The 13,185-nt window shown below is 45.0% G+C and overlaps 1 protein-coding gene across 3 annotated transcripts in view; it reads right to left on the reverse strand.

The window, feature by feature from the left end:
* LOC137653558 (centromere-associated protein E-like) overlaps positions 1–13,185 on the reverse strand; it is an 892,913-nt gene that overhangs the window by 582,490 nt on the left and 297,238 nt on the right. For all 3 annotated transcript variants that reach the window (XM_068387057.1, XM_068387056.1, XM_068387055.1), the window contains exon 13: positions 8,538–8,628. In XM_068387057.1, coding sequence (XP_068243158.1) covers positions 8,538–8,628 — 91 coding nt within the window. The remainder of the gene's footprint in view (positions 1–8,537; positions 8,629–13,185) is intronic.

Raw genomic sequence — 13,185 nt, forward strand, 5'->3', positions numbered from 1 at the left:
GATTGTTGCTCCGCATCCTTGAACTCTATGAAATTGTCATAAAGACAAAACTGCAGTGATTTTGCAACAGATACACTTAGTACTTGTGCTGCAAGTTTAACATTCAACATTATTTTTAATCCATACCAGATGTTGCGATCTTAATTTATTCCCAAAAGGCCAACTCTCGCCTTCTTGAAGTTTATGTAATTCTTCAATGAAATCCCACTTGATAAGTTTTCCCTCCCATCAACAAAATATTTTTTTCCCTCGTGAATTCCTAATTAGCATTCGCATATTACATGTGTAAAAAAAAAATATATAAATATCTATTATTGCGTCACTGCATGAAGAAATGGAGTTTTTATGTTTTCAGAATCCAGACTGCAACCAAGCTCTTTCTCCATAGCAACATTCGTTGATAACCCATCAAAAGTCGAAGAGATAATTTTGACCCTCACTTAATGTAGCTTAGCCATATGTTGCCTTAACAAATTAAACCGCTCAGCTTCACTTCGTCCATTTATCAAAAAATAGCCTATTGGTAATTTCAAACTGCCATTCACTGAGTTCACCATAAATACAAGTGCTTCTCTTACAACTGGAATGCTATCATCATCCACTTCAGTACCCATACCGTAAAATCTTGTGTCATCATACTCGATTTGTTGCTTAATTGCCATATCATCTATTATCAATAAACATAGTAATGGTTTACTGGTTTTCAGTGATGCATCAGCTTTCATCTTCAATGCTGAAAATGAAAGACTAGTGAATCCCGGTTTTCCATCGACTTGCTGGTACCATTTTGATATAGTTCGAGGATGTCGTAAGCATAACATTGAAAATAAATCACTCACCAATGAAATGTAATAGTAGGGTTTAAATTTTTGTCGAATCTTTGATTACATTCAAAAGCATTACACAAGGTCGGCATTATTAACCTAAGAGCAGGAATAGTTTGTAGTGTGTCGATGCAGATGATGGGCGTAAAATGAGCTCCCAGCCATCAGGTCTCGACCTTTTTGCCTACACTTGGCCGAGAGGGCCAACTTCACTTCATCCACTCGGGAGCATCTCCAGCCATTTAACCTCCCTGTACCGAGATATGCCAGTCTTTGTGAAGGTAGCAGTGATGACTTCTCAAGATTTATCAAGACCCACAGATCCTGACAAAATTTGAGAAGCATGTCTCGGTGACGAAGAAGGGTAGTCTCCGAGTCTGCCAGGATTAGCCTGTCGTCCAGGTATCTGAGGAGACAAATGCCATTCCTGTGAGCCAATGATGACACTAGGGCGAACACTCTGGTAAAAACCTGAGGAGCTGTTGCGAGACCAAATCATAGAACCTTGAACTGGTATATTTTGTCCTCATGTATGAACCTTAGATACTTCCTTGAATACAGATGGATTGGGATCTGGAGGCATGCGTCCTTTAGCCTTGAAGACAGATGGATTGGGATCTGGAAGTATGCGACCTTTAGATCCAGTGTGCACATGATGTCCTTTGGTCGAACCGCCTGAATGACCGTGTCTGCTGTCTCCATCCTGAACTGAGTCTGTTGAACTAACTTGTTCAGAGGGGAGAGATGAGGACTGGTCTCCAGGTTACAGTAAATTTTTCACTAGAAAAATTTAACTGCAAAAGCCTGGGGACCCATCCGCAATCTCTTGGAGAGTGCCCTTCTGCAGATTGGTCTAGACTTCTGCCCTGAGGGCCAGCTCCTTTACGGATCCTTTTACATTGAAGCTTAGATGCACTGGATCCTGAGTTAGAAGAGGGAGAGATCGAATGAACGGGACGCGACACCCTAGGGAGACCACTTCGATCGTTCAGGGATCTGCCCTGTGGAACTGTCACCTCTGCCAGAGGCACTGCAGGCATCTTCACACAGATGGTAGGTGAAAAGGAATGCCCTTCGTAGTGGGATATATCACCTCGACCATTGCCCTTCGCTCCCTTCTTTCCTTTAAAGGACTTGTTCCTTTTCTGGCCTCTGGACTGAAAGGGCCTCTTAAACACCTTAGTAGGTCCTGAGGATCTAGAGGTTAAGGGATGAGAAGAGGAAGGTTCTTGCTGACTGCGAGAAGACTGAGAAGGTCTTCCATAGGGCCTTGATGTCATAGCCATATAGAAAAGAGCATCGTTCGACGATTTCCTCCATCATTCAGCAGACCTCTCTATCTCCTCTGGAATGAAGAGAGAAGACCCCTCAAGGGTGGAATTCCTCAACCAGGAGACTTCTTCCTTCGGCACTTGCTTACGGAATTTCCCAATGACGGTATCCCCTCTCTTGAGTATAGCGTTCGCCCACAAATTGACATTGTGGTGCGATAAGAACTCACGAGTTCGGGTACCCGACAAAAGTTAAGACTTCAAAGTCTTCCTGGCAGACTCCTTACAAAAATTATGGGAGCGTACCATGAAGCCCAAAAATCTCAACCATAGGTCGAGCCACGAAGCCGCCTGCATGAGGTACTTCGCGCCTCTCTCTATGTTGAGGAGCTCAGCTGCTGAGAGGGAGGCCCTCCGAGAGGAGAGGGTTTAAGCCATAAGAGCCTTCGTTAGAGATTCCACCAAAGGGTTGAGGGACATGGTCGAATGCGGTTCTCCTTTGATCTTGTAGTACAGTAACCCCTTGAGGTACAAGTTTAATCTGTTCCAGGACCGAGCACGTATTTCAATTTTCTCGTATCTCAGATGAATTTTTCCCATATAAAATAACTGAAAACCAATTAATCCGTTCCCACCCTCTGAAAAAAACCCTAAAAACAATACAGTATATTACATAGGAAAAACATGTTTATAATTGTTGTAATCAACATCCTACACTAACAAAATAACTAAGGCTATAAACTGGTTATGAAATGTAACATTATTATGGAGTTCTTACCTTCGAGGAAGACTGTAGCGGCTAATGGCGGTGTGTGCGGAGGAGGAGGAAGAGGAAGGAGAGAGGATGTAACATAACCTTAACTTTAAATTCAATTTTAAATCTAACTTAAATGAAATTAGCTTACAGTACACATGCTTAAAAATAAAATGTTAATCTTACGTTACACTAAACTTAATTCTACATTTTGTCTTCATTTTGATTTTCTTTACTTTTCTTCTTCCGGCTTGGCTCTTTTTGCCTCGCTTTCACCTGCACTATTGGACGGCCTTTTTAAAAGGAACCTATCTAGGGATGTTTGTTTTTGTCTCCCCTTCAATATGTTGCAAAAATGACGCACGCAAGTGTCGTCACACAAGGCTAACGCACGACCACTCGCCAACTTGTCCGGGTGCCTCTTTTCCATAAAATCAAAAAACTCCTGCCACTTCGCTAACATGTCTTTGATTTCTGCCGTAGAAAGGCGGCCCTCGTCTTCCACCTCCTCATCGCTACTGAGCTCCTGCAAACACCTCCAAATGTGTCATCTCCTAGAGTTTGATCAATTCCTGTGTCGTGAGCTCTTCCTGATGTTCCTCGACAAGGTCGTTCACGTCTTCCTCGTCTACCTCCAGCCCCATGGACTTTCCAAGAAATACAATTTCATCCATCACAACAGGTTCGGGGTCATCGGGGTCTGTTGTATCGAACCCTTCAAAGTCCCTCTCAGCATTGGAATCTGGCCACAATTTCTTCCACGCTGAATTAAGAGTTCATCTTGTGACACCCTGCCATGCATCGTCTATAATTTTCAAACAATGGACGATGTTGAAATGTTCTTTCCAAAATTCCCAAAGGGTAAGATTGGTGTTGTCTGTGATATCGAAGCATTTCTTGAGCAAATGCTTCGTGTACAGATTTTTAAAGTTGGAAATAACTTGTTGGTCCATGGGCTGAAGGAGCGGCGTGGTGTTGGGCGGGAGATAAAGGACCTTGATGAACTTGAATTCATCAAGAATGTCCTTTTCGAGACCAGGAGGGTGGCCAGGGGCATTGTCGAGGACCAAGAGACATTTCAATGGCAGGTTTTTCTCAGCCAAATATTTTTTGACTGCCGGACCAAAGCACAGATTAACCCATTCTGTGAAGAAATGCCGGGTAACCCAAGCATTAGCATTAGCGCGCCACATCACTTGCACTTTCTCTTTCAAGATCCTTTGGCTCTTGAAAGCACGTGGGTTTTCCAAGTGGTACACCAGCAGTGGCTTGACCTTACAGTCACAGCTGGCATTGGCACACAAGGCTAGAGTTAACCGGTCCTTCATGGGTTTATGGCATGGTAGTCTCTTCTCCTCTGCTATGATGAAAGTCCTCCTGGGCATCTTCTTCCAGAAAAGGCCAGTTTCATCGCAGTTGAAGACTTGTTGGGGGATGAAGCCATGTTGGGCAATAACCGAGGCAAAGGTTGTGACGAAGTCCGCCGCGGCTTTCGCGTCGGAACCAGCTGCTTCCCCATGCCTCACAACCAAGTGTATCCCAGTCCTTTTCTTAAAATTATCCAGCCAGCCACGACTTGCTTTGAAGGTTTCCGCTGGCGTCGAAGTCTCCCCTTTCTCGGCTGCTTGCTTCCCTTTCAAGTCCTCGTAGATTCAACTAGCCTTCTCGCATACGATAGTCTCGGTCACGCTATCTCCCGCCAACTGTTTTTCCTTTATCCAAATCAAAAGAAGCCTCTACATCTCGTCGTGAATATCATTACGCAGCTTGGAAAGGATGGTAACTCCTTTGGAAGACTTGGTGTTCTTTATAGCATCCTTCTGCTTGAGGATGGTACATATAGTTGACGTACCCCTCTCGTAATGGCGCGCCAGCTCAGTCACTCTTACGCCACTCTAATGCTTTGCGATTATTTCATGCTTCATTTCCATTGTCATTATACACTTTTTCTTCTCACTACCCTTGTTTGCACTCGCTTGCTTTGAACCCATTGTTGATTCACTTCATTCTGCACTGATTAACGGAAAAAACACGTAAAAAGCAAACAATACGGCCGATGCTCGGAGATAACTTTACGCGACGGAGATCCGACGGGAAAGACCGAGTGATGCTGTCCTCGTGATCAGCCTCTCGCACACGCGGCCAACTGGTGGCCGCATAGGGAACTACTGTACCTCGTATCTCAAATTTTTCCTCGTATCTCAGAATAGAAATTTGCTCGGAACTCTCCTCGTATCTCAATTTTCTCGTATGTTGGATCGCTCGTATCTCAAGGTATTACTGTACTTCCTTGGAAGGACAAAAGGAAGTGGTAAAGACCGAGAAGAGGAACCTGCCCTCAAGGAACTAGAAGTTCTGGCTATCTGGGCGATAGCCTTACTTTTGGTGTCTGTCAGGCCTTCAGACCAGGGCAAGGCTACACTGGCTTTAGAAGGCTTCTGGGTGTCGAAGATCTCAGAGAGGACCTGCAACAAGGACCTGCCAAAAGGTATGTTCTGACTCTCGCCTCTCTTGTTCCGAGTGAAAGTTCGGACTGGCTGATATCGGATGATTTTCATTGTCCATGTCCAACCAAGCTCACATTCAGAGCTTGGCGTAGTTTCTTTGGTTTGGTTCTGGTGTCCTTAGACTCCCTTTGCATAGGATGTTCCTCCATGGTATTAAACGGGGAAACTTGCGAGGGTTTTGGGACACCGGCAGCCGAAGCTCCGACAGTGGGAGCCGAAAGCTCCTCCTCAGGTGGAGGTAAAGAAATCAGACGCTGGTCCAGAGGCACTACCTCAATTAATTGAGGGTTGAAGGGATGAACAGATATCTCCCGGGGCGAGCCTATGTCCCTACTTGTCGTAGGGTGGATTATATCAGCGTGAGTTGAGGTTGCACCTCTCATCCTTCTCTTCTGCCTCTTAGTCATGGTTTCCCTTGCCTTAACCGGAGTAAAAGAAAGGTTAGCCATATAAGAGTCAGAAGAAGGCACGAGATCGAGATGAAGTTCATATCCGTGCCTTGTTCGACAATGGTCTCCAAGAGAATTCTTGGAGTAGCTCTGACTTGAGCAATCAGAGGCTGTGGTGGTGGAGAAGCCACACCCAAAGACTTCTAAAGGGTAGAGAGGAAGTTGCTTACCCATACAGGGAGCTCAGAACCTTTAAGTAAGCCATGGTCTTCCTTCGAAAGTCTAGGAGGTGACAATCCCCTAGGGGAGCTCTAGAGGGAGCCTGTGCAGACATAGAATAGAGTCTTTGCAGCAACAGAATATGTTCCTTCGACGGACGAGAAGGACGATCCAGGCCAATAGGAACATCAGCGAACCTGATAGGAAGCTTCTTAAACTCTTCTGGGAAAGGTATAGGCCTGCCCCTGGAGGTGGTAGAAGCCGGAGGCGGAGGTCTCAGTACCACACTTGCTAACGGTTCCAAAACCTCTGCTCGAAAATTGATTATGGAAATTGCCGATTTGCGCGTAAATTCACGAGATTCGTTCACAAAATTGAGAGTTTCGCGTGATAATGGCCGTGATTCAAGAGCAGAAGTGCACGCAACACGAGCACCAGGAGCCACACTGGAAGAGGAAGGCATAGCATATTCCTGTTGCTGTAAAGAAGCACCTACTCCCGATGAAGTCGGCAGAGAGGGCCTCTGAGTGGGGGCAACCCTAAGCGTTGGAGAACGCGTCACATCAGGACGTGCTGCCGAGCGTTGCATAGGCAAACGCTTTGCTAAGGCACCCCAAGAGGCAAAGGGCACTAGAGGTTTAGCTGGACGCCTGTCTAAGGAATGGTCAGTCTCATGATCAGGTCGGTCCGAGGTCGTTTAGGGGTAAGGTAGGATGTGTTAAGGGGCTATGCGCTGATGGACTGCACGAATGCCTACCTCTACCTCTAGAAAAGGTACGTCTAGACCTTGATCGTGAACGCACGGTTCGCGATCGTGAATGTACTGTTTGTGAACGGGAGCGTCTAGCTTTCATTCGAAAATGGCAAAAACGTCATGAATGCCTAGCTCACGAATGTGAGTGTCAGCCTCATGATAGTGAACGTTGTTCTTGTGAACGGTGCTCTCGTGAGCGTGAACATCGCTCTCGTGAAGGGGAGCTTCGTCTTCGTGATCTAGATTATCAAAATCTAGAACACGAGCATCTGGACCTAGGTCTAGACTGAGATGCTCATGATCATGCAGAGTGCGACCGCAGAACTTCTCCTCGTGAAGAGGAACGCCTTCGAGGAGAGCGCGGAGAGCGTTAAGACCGATGGTCTCATGAGCATAAAGCTCTAGAGCAAGAACCCCTTCTAGACGAAGAGCATTCAGATCGCGATGACCTACGATCCTGATGATCTTCAGATCAGGAGAAGAGTGTCACGAAAGACGAGGAGTTGGAGAAGCTCGTCCCCGCACGCCTCTGGTGGAAGAAGCACTGGTCTCTGGTAGATCATCACCTACAGCCAAAGGATTCCTGTGAGAAGAAACAGAAGGCTGGAGGTTCCAAGACGATGATGTCCCAGAATGGCGAGTAGGATCGTCCTTAGCAGGAGGCCATTGGAGGAACAAACCCAAACAATCGCCTTGTCCACATGTAGAAGGTCCAGGAGAGGACGACAGATGGACTTCGCAAACCTCCAAAGCGAGAGGTGTTGAAGACTCTAGAGAAGGGTCCTTCCTGGCACCACGCTGAAGTAGAAGAACAAGTTCTTCCTTTGTAAGGGGAGCAGAAAAACCTAAGGTCGGCCATACTTGCAAAACATCTGCAAGAGAAAATGGCTCCCTGGCAGCTGAGGTGAAATTGCTCCTCTAGGGGAAGCCACTGTCCCCTCCAGTACTCCAGGGTTGCCAAGGAGATAGACAGTTTGCACTCCTGCTCGATCGTCCCTTGGAAGACCGCGAACGAGAAGGAGCTTTAGTAAGAGATTTGGGGGTGCGAGAAGAAGAACGCAATTTCCTTGCCCCTGAAGGAGCAAAATTGTGCTTAGCCTTCTTCATTCTGTGCTGTCCAAATTCTCCCATTGGGAGGCAGGTCACTCCCTACACTCTGCACAGGACAAATCGTCAAACCCTGTTTACAACGATGCCCTCTACACAAAGGACACAGAGAGTGCGGGTCGTTATCCGGCGATGATATGAAGGTTCCGCATGCAGCACCCTCACGCCCAAGACAGGTCCGCATGAAGGCGATCCAAAGAAGCAAGCAGAAAGAGATTGAGATTAAAAATGTCCAATGACAGCCTTGGGAGGAGAGAGAGGACACGTCCACTCTCTACCAAGCCAAAAGAAAAAGTGACGTAGATCACAGCTGTGAGAGTATTTAGAGAGGTGACTGGCTTCCAGCTTCGTCAAAAGAATATCCAAATAAATAATAGAAGGTTTGTTAGTATGGGAACAAATACAGCTTAGTGAACAAATGATTTTTCAAAAATATCTTTTAGGCCAATGCACCTAAATCAGTTCGGGAAAACTAATTTTCTATGACAGGGCAGAAATCATGCACCATTTTGAAATCTTTCCAAATTTAGGCTTTAATATTCCAGAATATAATAATTCAAATATTGACATATGTATTGAAAACATCGCAGGCTAAAAAGTTATTTCAGAGCCCATAAGGTTTCCAGTGCACCCCTTAGCTGATGATAAAAATTTGAGACACATCTATCTTAGAATAACAAGAGAAGGAAAAAAATAGAACTACTGTACTTACTCCTCACACATATTGATATCCACAGCTCCAGAAGTATAAACCTGTTTAATGTATGTCTTCAGAAATTCATCTTTAAAGTTATAATTTTCTTCTGAAAAGAAAAAAAAGGTAAAATGTACTGTGTGATATAGCCATTAATTCATATTGATCTTCAGGTAATACTTAAGAGCGTGATATATCAACTTCATAGGCAGGTAATATGCAAGAGTGTGATACAACACAAATAAATAATTAATGTAGCTTAGCTGCCACATACTTTGGTGGAGTATGACCTCCTAGACAAAAACAACATAAGCTCTGTGCTCCAACACGGAACGTTCAACAGCAGTATGACAAACTCCATATGTCATAGACCAAGCCATTAACTTCAGTGCCTAGCACATTGCATAGTTGAATCTTTCCTTCACAAACTACTATCTCACAATTTGGTCAAGTTCCTTGTACTGCAAAACTTTCACCTTTCCACAATCCTAATTCATAATTTACACTCTTGAATTCAGAGATGGAAGAATGCAACATTATATCCCTCATTCTACTCCCGGACCAAGCAAAGACAAACAGCCATTTTGTGATATGATTAATAATGTGGCATGCTATATTATGCATGTAATGACAGGCATACTGTAATTAACATGATCCTGTATGTGTTACCATTGACTGGGTTCATGCAGAAAATGAGTATAAGGTGCTAATTATTTAAACCTAAACTAATCTACCCAATCATGAAAAACTGAAAATAAATATAAATAGAAACAAACATAAATAAAGTTCATTAAATATGTCGTAAATATAACTCTCAGTTTGGTTAGTGCCAAATTGTGTCTAAAATAACGTTTGTCTAACAATTTTCTACGTTTTTGTAATGACATTCCACCTCTGCTCAGTATGGAGATGTTCATCAAGTCCCAGAGAATAAGTAAAAGACCCACCTCATGTCCTTGTCTCTTCTATTCAAAATGTCAATGTATCATAGGATATCGCATAATATCAGGGGACGAATATCTTGATACGACATATAGCAATCTTCACCCCGAATACCGTTTACGCTTCGAGGGGGAAAAGTGGCAAAAATAGAAGGGGAGCCGTTATCAAGGTTACCCTTTCTCCCTTACTACTACGAGTATCTAGATGGCGCTGTATCCAAGATGGCGCTTCATTCCTATTTTTATAGCGATTTCGCACGGTGGTTTTCCCTGTTGCTCTATAGTTTACGCTCGTTTTTTGAGGATTTATCATGCAATCTCCAACTTCTTCTGCCGCTGGAGAGTTGAGTATTTATTCTTTACAGTGTATAATTTTTAGCTCCTGCTTCACAGGGAAATTAGAATAATTTTAAGTGTTTGGAGCTTGGCCGATCACCGGAGGCGCCATGGGCGCTGTCGTTCATAACGCATGTGTGTTATTTAGTTAGCTGAACAACACTCCTGGTTGTAATAACATGAATAATTATGAAGCTATTTTGATAAGATTATACTAGGAAGTTATATATTATGTCGATCATATTCATTAGAGTTTCAGCGATTTAGGTAACCGAACCTCGGCCCGCACTAGGCTACCTAGCCTATGCGCTTCAGTTTACTTTCATGCATGATATAGAATGACATTCCTAGTGGTAATAGCATTAATAATTTATGAAGCTATTTAGGCACAATTATACTTGTAAAGATATACATAATTTTGCATATTTCCTCTTCCTCATATCGATCCATTAGAGTTTCGGTGATTTAGGTAACCGATATCTCACTTGCGCTAGGCTACATGGCCTATGCGCTTTAGTATACTTTCATACATGTTCCCTGGTTACCCTTGTGTATCGTTTTATTAATTCATTGTGGAGACTTAAGGGTAATCCCTCCTTCCCTCTGAGTGCCGCCATAGGCGACAACCCTATCTTGGTCTTGCCATAGAGTAGACATTCCGGCTTGGTTAGGCTAGTGTTTTGTCTCTCACCCTTGCCAGCGGATAGCAGGCTTTGGTTGTCGACAGAACCTCAGAGTATTCAGTCTTTAGACGGCGGCCGAGCAGCAGGGTGAGTAATCACTCCCCTGCCGCCTTACAGCTGCCGGCAAAGGAGGCTAAGCCTCCCTAGGCCGCACTTGAAGTGGTTGTATGATGCTGCCACCTTCTTCCCTGTGGTCTAGAAGACTAGTCCTGTTTCGGCAGACCCAAGGCTGAAGAATAGAGATTCTTCTGCCACCTAGGATGGCGCCAATACTGAAACAAAGTTTCTCCCTTGTTTGGAGGTGGCGACAATCCTGCCGCCCCCTCTTAACACTATTTTGGCAGACACTACGCTGAAGAATAGATATTCTTCTGCTGCCTTGTGTGGTAGTGACAGCAATCTTGCTGCCGTCTTCCACACTTAATACAGGACCCTTTTCCCGTCCCTCTCTGTCCTTCGCAACCCTGTGGCTGTCGTCCTACAATCTCTCCGATTGCCGGGTAGGTTGTGGGGTCGGCCGGGCTCCTACATAAGCAGCTGTATAGTCACTCAGTCTTCCCTTATGGACGCAAGGCTCTGGGTAAGACTGTGCCGGCTGCCGGTGGGAGACCCCTTACTATCGAGTGTTCTTCAATCCTCCCTTGGATTGCCATCCACATCCCCAAAGCCGGCAGTGACCGGCAATGGCTTTTGTGGTTGGATGGAAGCTTGAATGATACATTCTCCCCTTCCATTTGAACCCTCATTCCAGAGAAAGGCAGTTAAATTGAAAATTTACACCCTTATTTATTGTTAACAAACATTTAATAAGGTAGCCCTTCACTCCATGCTTTCTCTCTCTCTGTCAGCTAGTGCCGCCAGGTACTGACCCAGCCGGCGTCAAGTCAGTTGGGCCAGTGCCGCCAGGTACTAACCCAACCGGCGACATGCCGGTTGGGCCAGTGCCGCCAGGTACTAATCCAGCCGGCGACATGCCGGTTGGGCCGGTGCCGCCAGGTACTAACCCAGCCGGCGACAAGCAGGTTGGGCTGGTGCCTCCAGATACTAGCATAACCGGAAACATGCCGGCTGAACTACAGTATATGATTATACAGTAGCCAGTATATTTGCAGTATAGATTAGACTGCAGACAGAAAACTATACTATATATTATACAGTAGTTAATTTCCAACATACCTTGTGTATTCTTGCACAGTCTATTGTTGAGACCAATCCTATATTGGAAGGAAAGATTCCATCCAATAAACTGATAGTTAATCACTTAATAACTAGCCCCAATATTAAAGATCTGTAGAAGGAACAGTGTTAAGATACACTTATCTACCCTTAGCGGTGGAACCCTTCTCTTAGTTTCCTAAGTAAGGAGGTCTATGTCTTTAATTTTGGGGAAGGTCACAGCAACTGGCTGAACAGGAAGCACAAGTATGTGTCTTTCCTAGTTCCTTTCTAGCTTGCCTATCCTAAGCTATGATGATTTAAATATTAATATTAATATTTTACATAATTGTTTATCATGTGAGATAAACAACCGCATACTCGTTTAATTTTCCTCTCTTTACAGGAGGACCTTGTGAAGTGCAAAGTCATCTTCTGCAATGTCAGGAGTAAGGACTTCTGCGGCAACAAAGGGTGCAGAGCTCATGCCCCCTGCACCATCACTAAAAAAGCCCTACAGTACTGGGACCCCCAAGGTTGCAATATATGCCGAACCTTGGTTACCGAAGGTTTTGATGACCCCAAGTCAGCGGAATCAAGGGATGCAGCTCGAGAAAAGCTGCGTAGATGGGTACGTGGGTTCCAGAAGAACTCTACGGGACCGTACCTTCCTAACGAGAGGATGCACAACTTGCTGTTCCCTAAAGCGGGTATGGAAGCTGTCATACCCCAGATATGACCCGAAATTCCATGCGTCCAGATTTCCGTAGAGACGGAAGTCAGTGACGCTTTACAAGATATGGACATCCATCAAGAAGAAAGGATGTCTGAAGTGTCCTCGGATACCGAGAAGATCTTCTCAGAAAAGATCAAGAGGAAGAGTCTACATTGACTCCCGAAGAAGATAATGAAGCTGAGTCGGAGTTCCTTCCATCGGTGCCGGCACTGGAGCCGCTACCCTCAACATCTTCTGCCCCTCCATCAGATGACATGAGACAGGCACTGGCCAATCTTACGCCTCTGATGGAGAGTATTCGCTAGCAAGGTGAAGATCACGAAGCGAAACTTGAGAAGAATCGCTCAACTCTCTTCCTCCCGTGGGTCTCATAAGAGACTCAGAGTCCAAGACCTCCCACCCTGCTCCGAAACTAGTCCCTGGAGATATGCAGAGTATATGCCGATCACCAACGGTAAACTCTTTATTTCGGAGAAGATGGGAGCCGTCCCTACTAATGACATCGAGTTCTGGCCAAGCTTCAATGCTTACTCAGACTGTTTTGTTCATCTGAAACTGGAACCAGCATCAAAGGAGGAGACAGAACCCAAGGAGGTCACAGTATTTAACCATGACAAGGCGCAGGCTCTTTTGTCAAGCAGCCTGAAGCAGGTGGGCTACACTAATTCCAAAGTGTCAGCCCTCAGCAAGAAACATCCTACCTTTCTTGCTCCAGCTACATTAGCCTTCCCCTTTACATAGAAGGCTCTGAAAGCCGTTGTCAAAGCAATAGATGCAGGCAAACGTTGTCCTACACTGGATGAGTGTAGACCTTT

The sequence above is a fragment of the Palaemon carinicauda genome, chromosome 14 (genome assembly GCF_036898095.1).
Source record: "Palaemon carinicauda isolate YSFRI2023 chromosome 14, ASM3689809v2, whole genome shotgun sequence".
Classification (NCBI taxonomy): domain Eukaryota; kingdom Metazoa; phylum Arthropoda; class Malacostraca; order Decapoda; family Palaemonidae; genus Palaemon; species Palaemon carinicauda.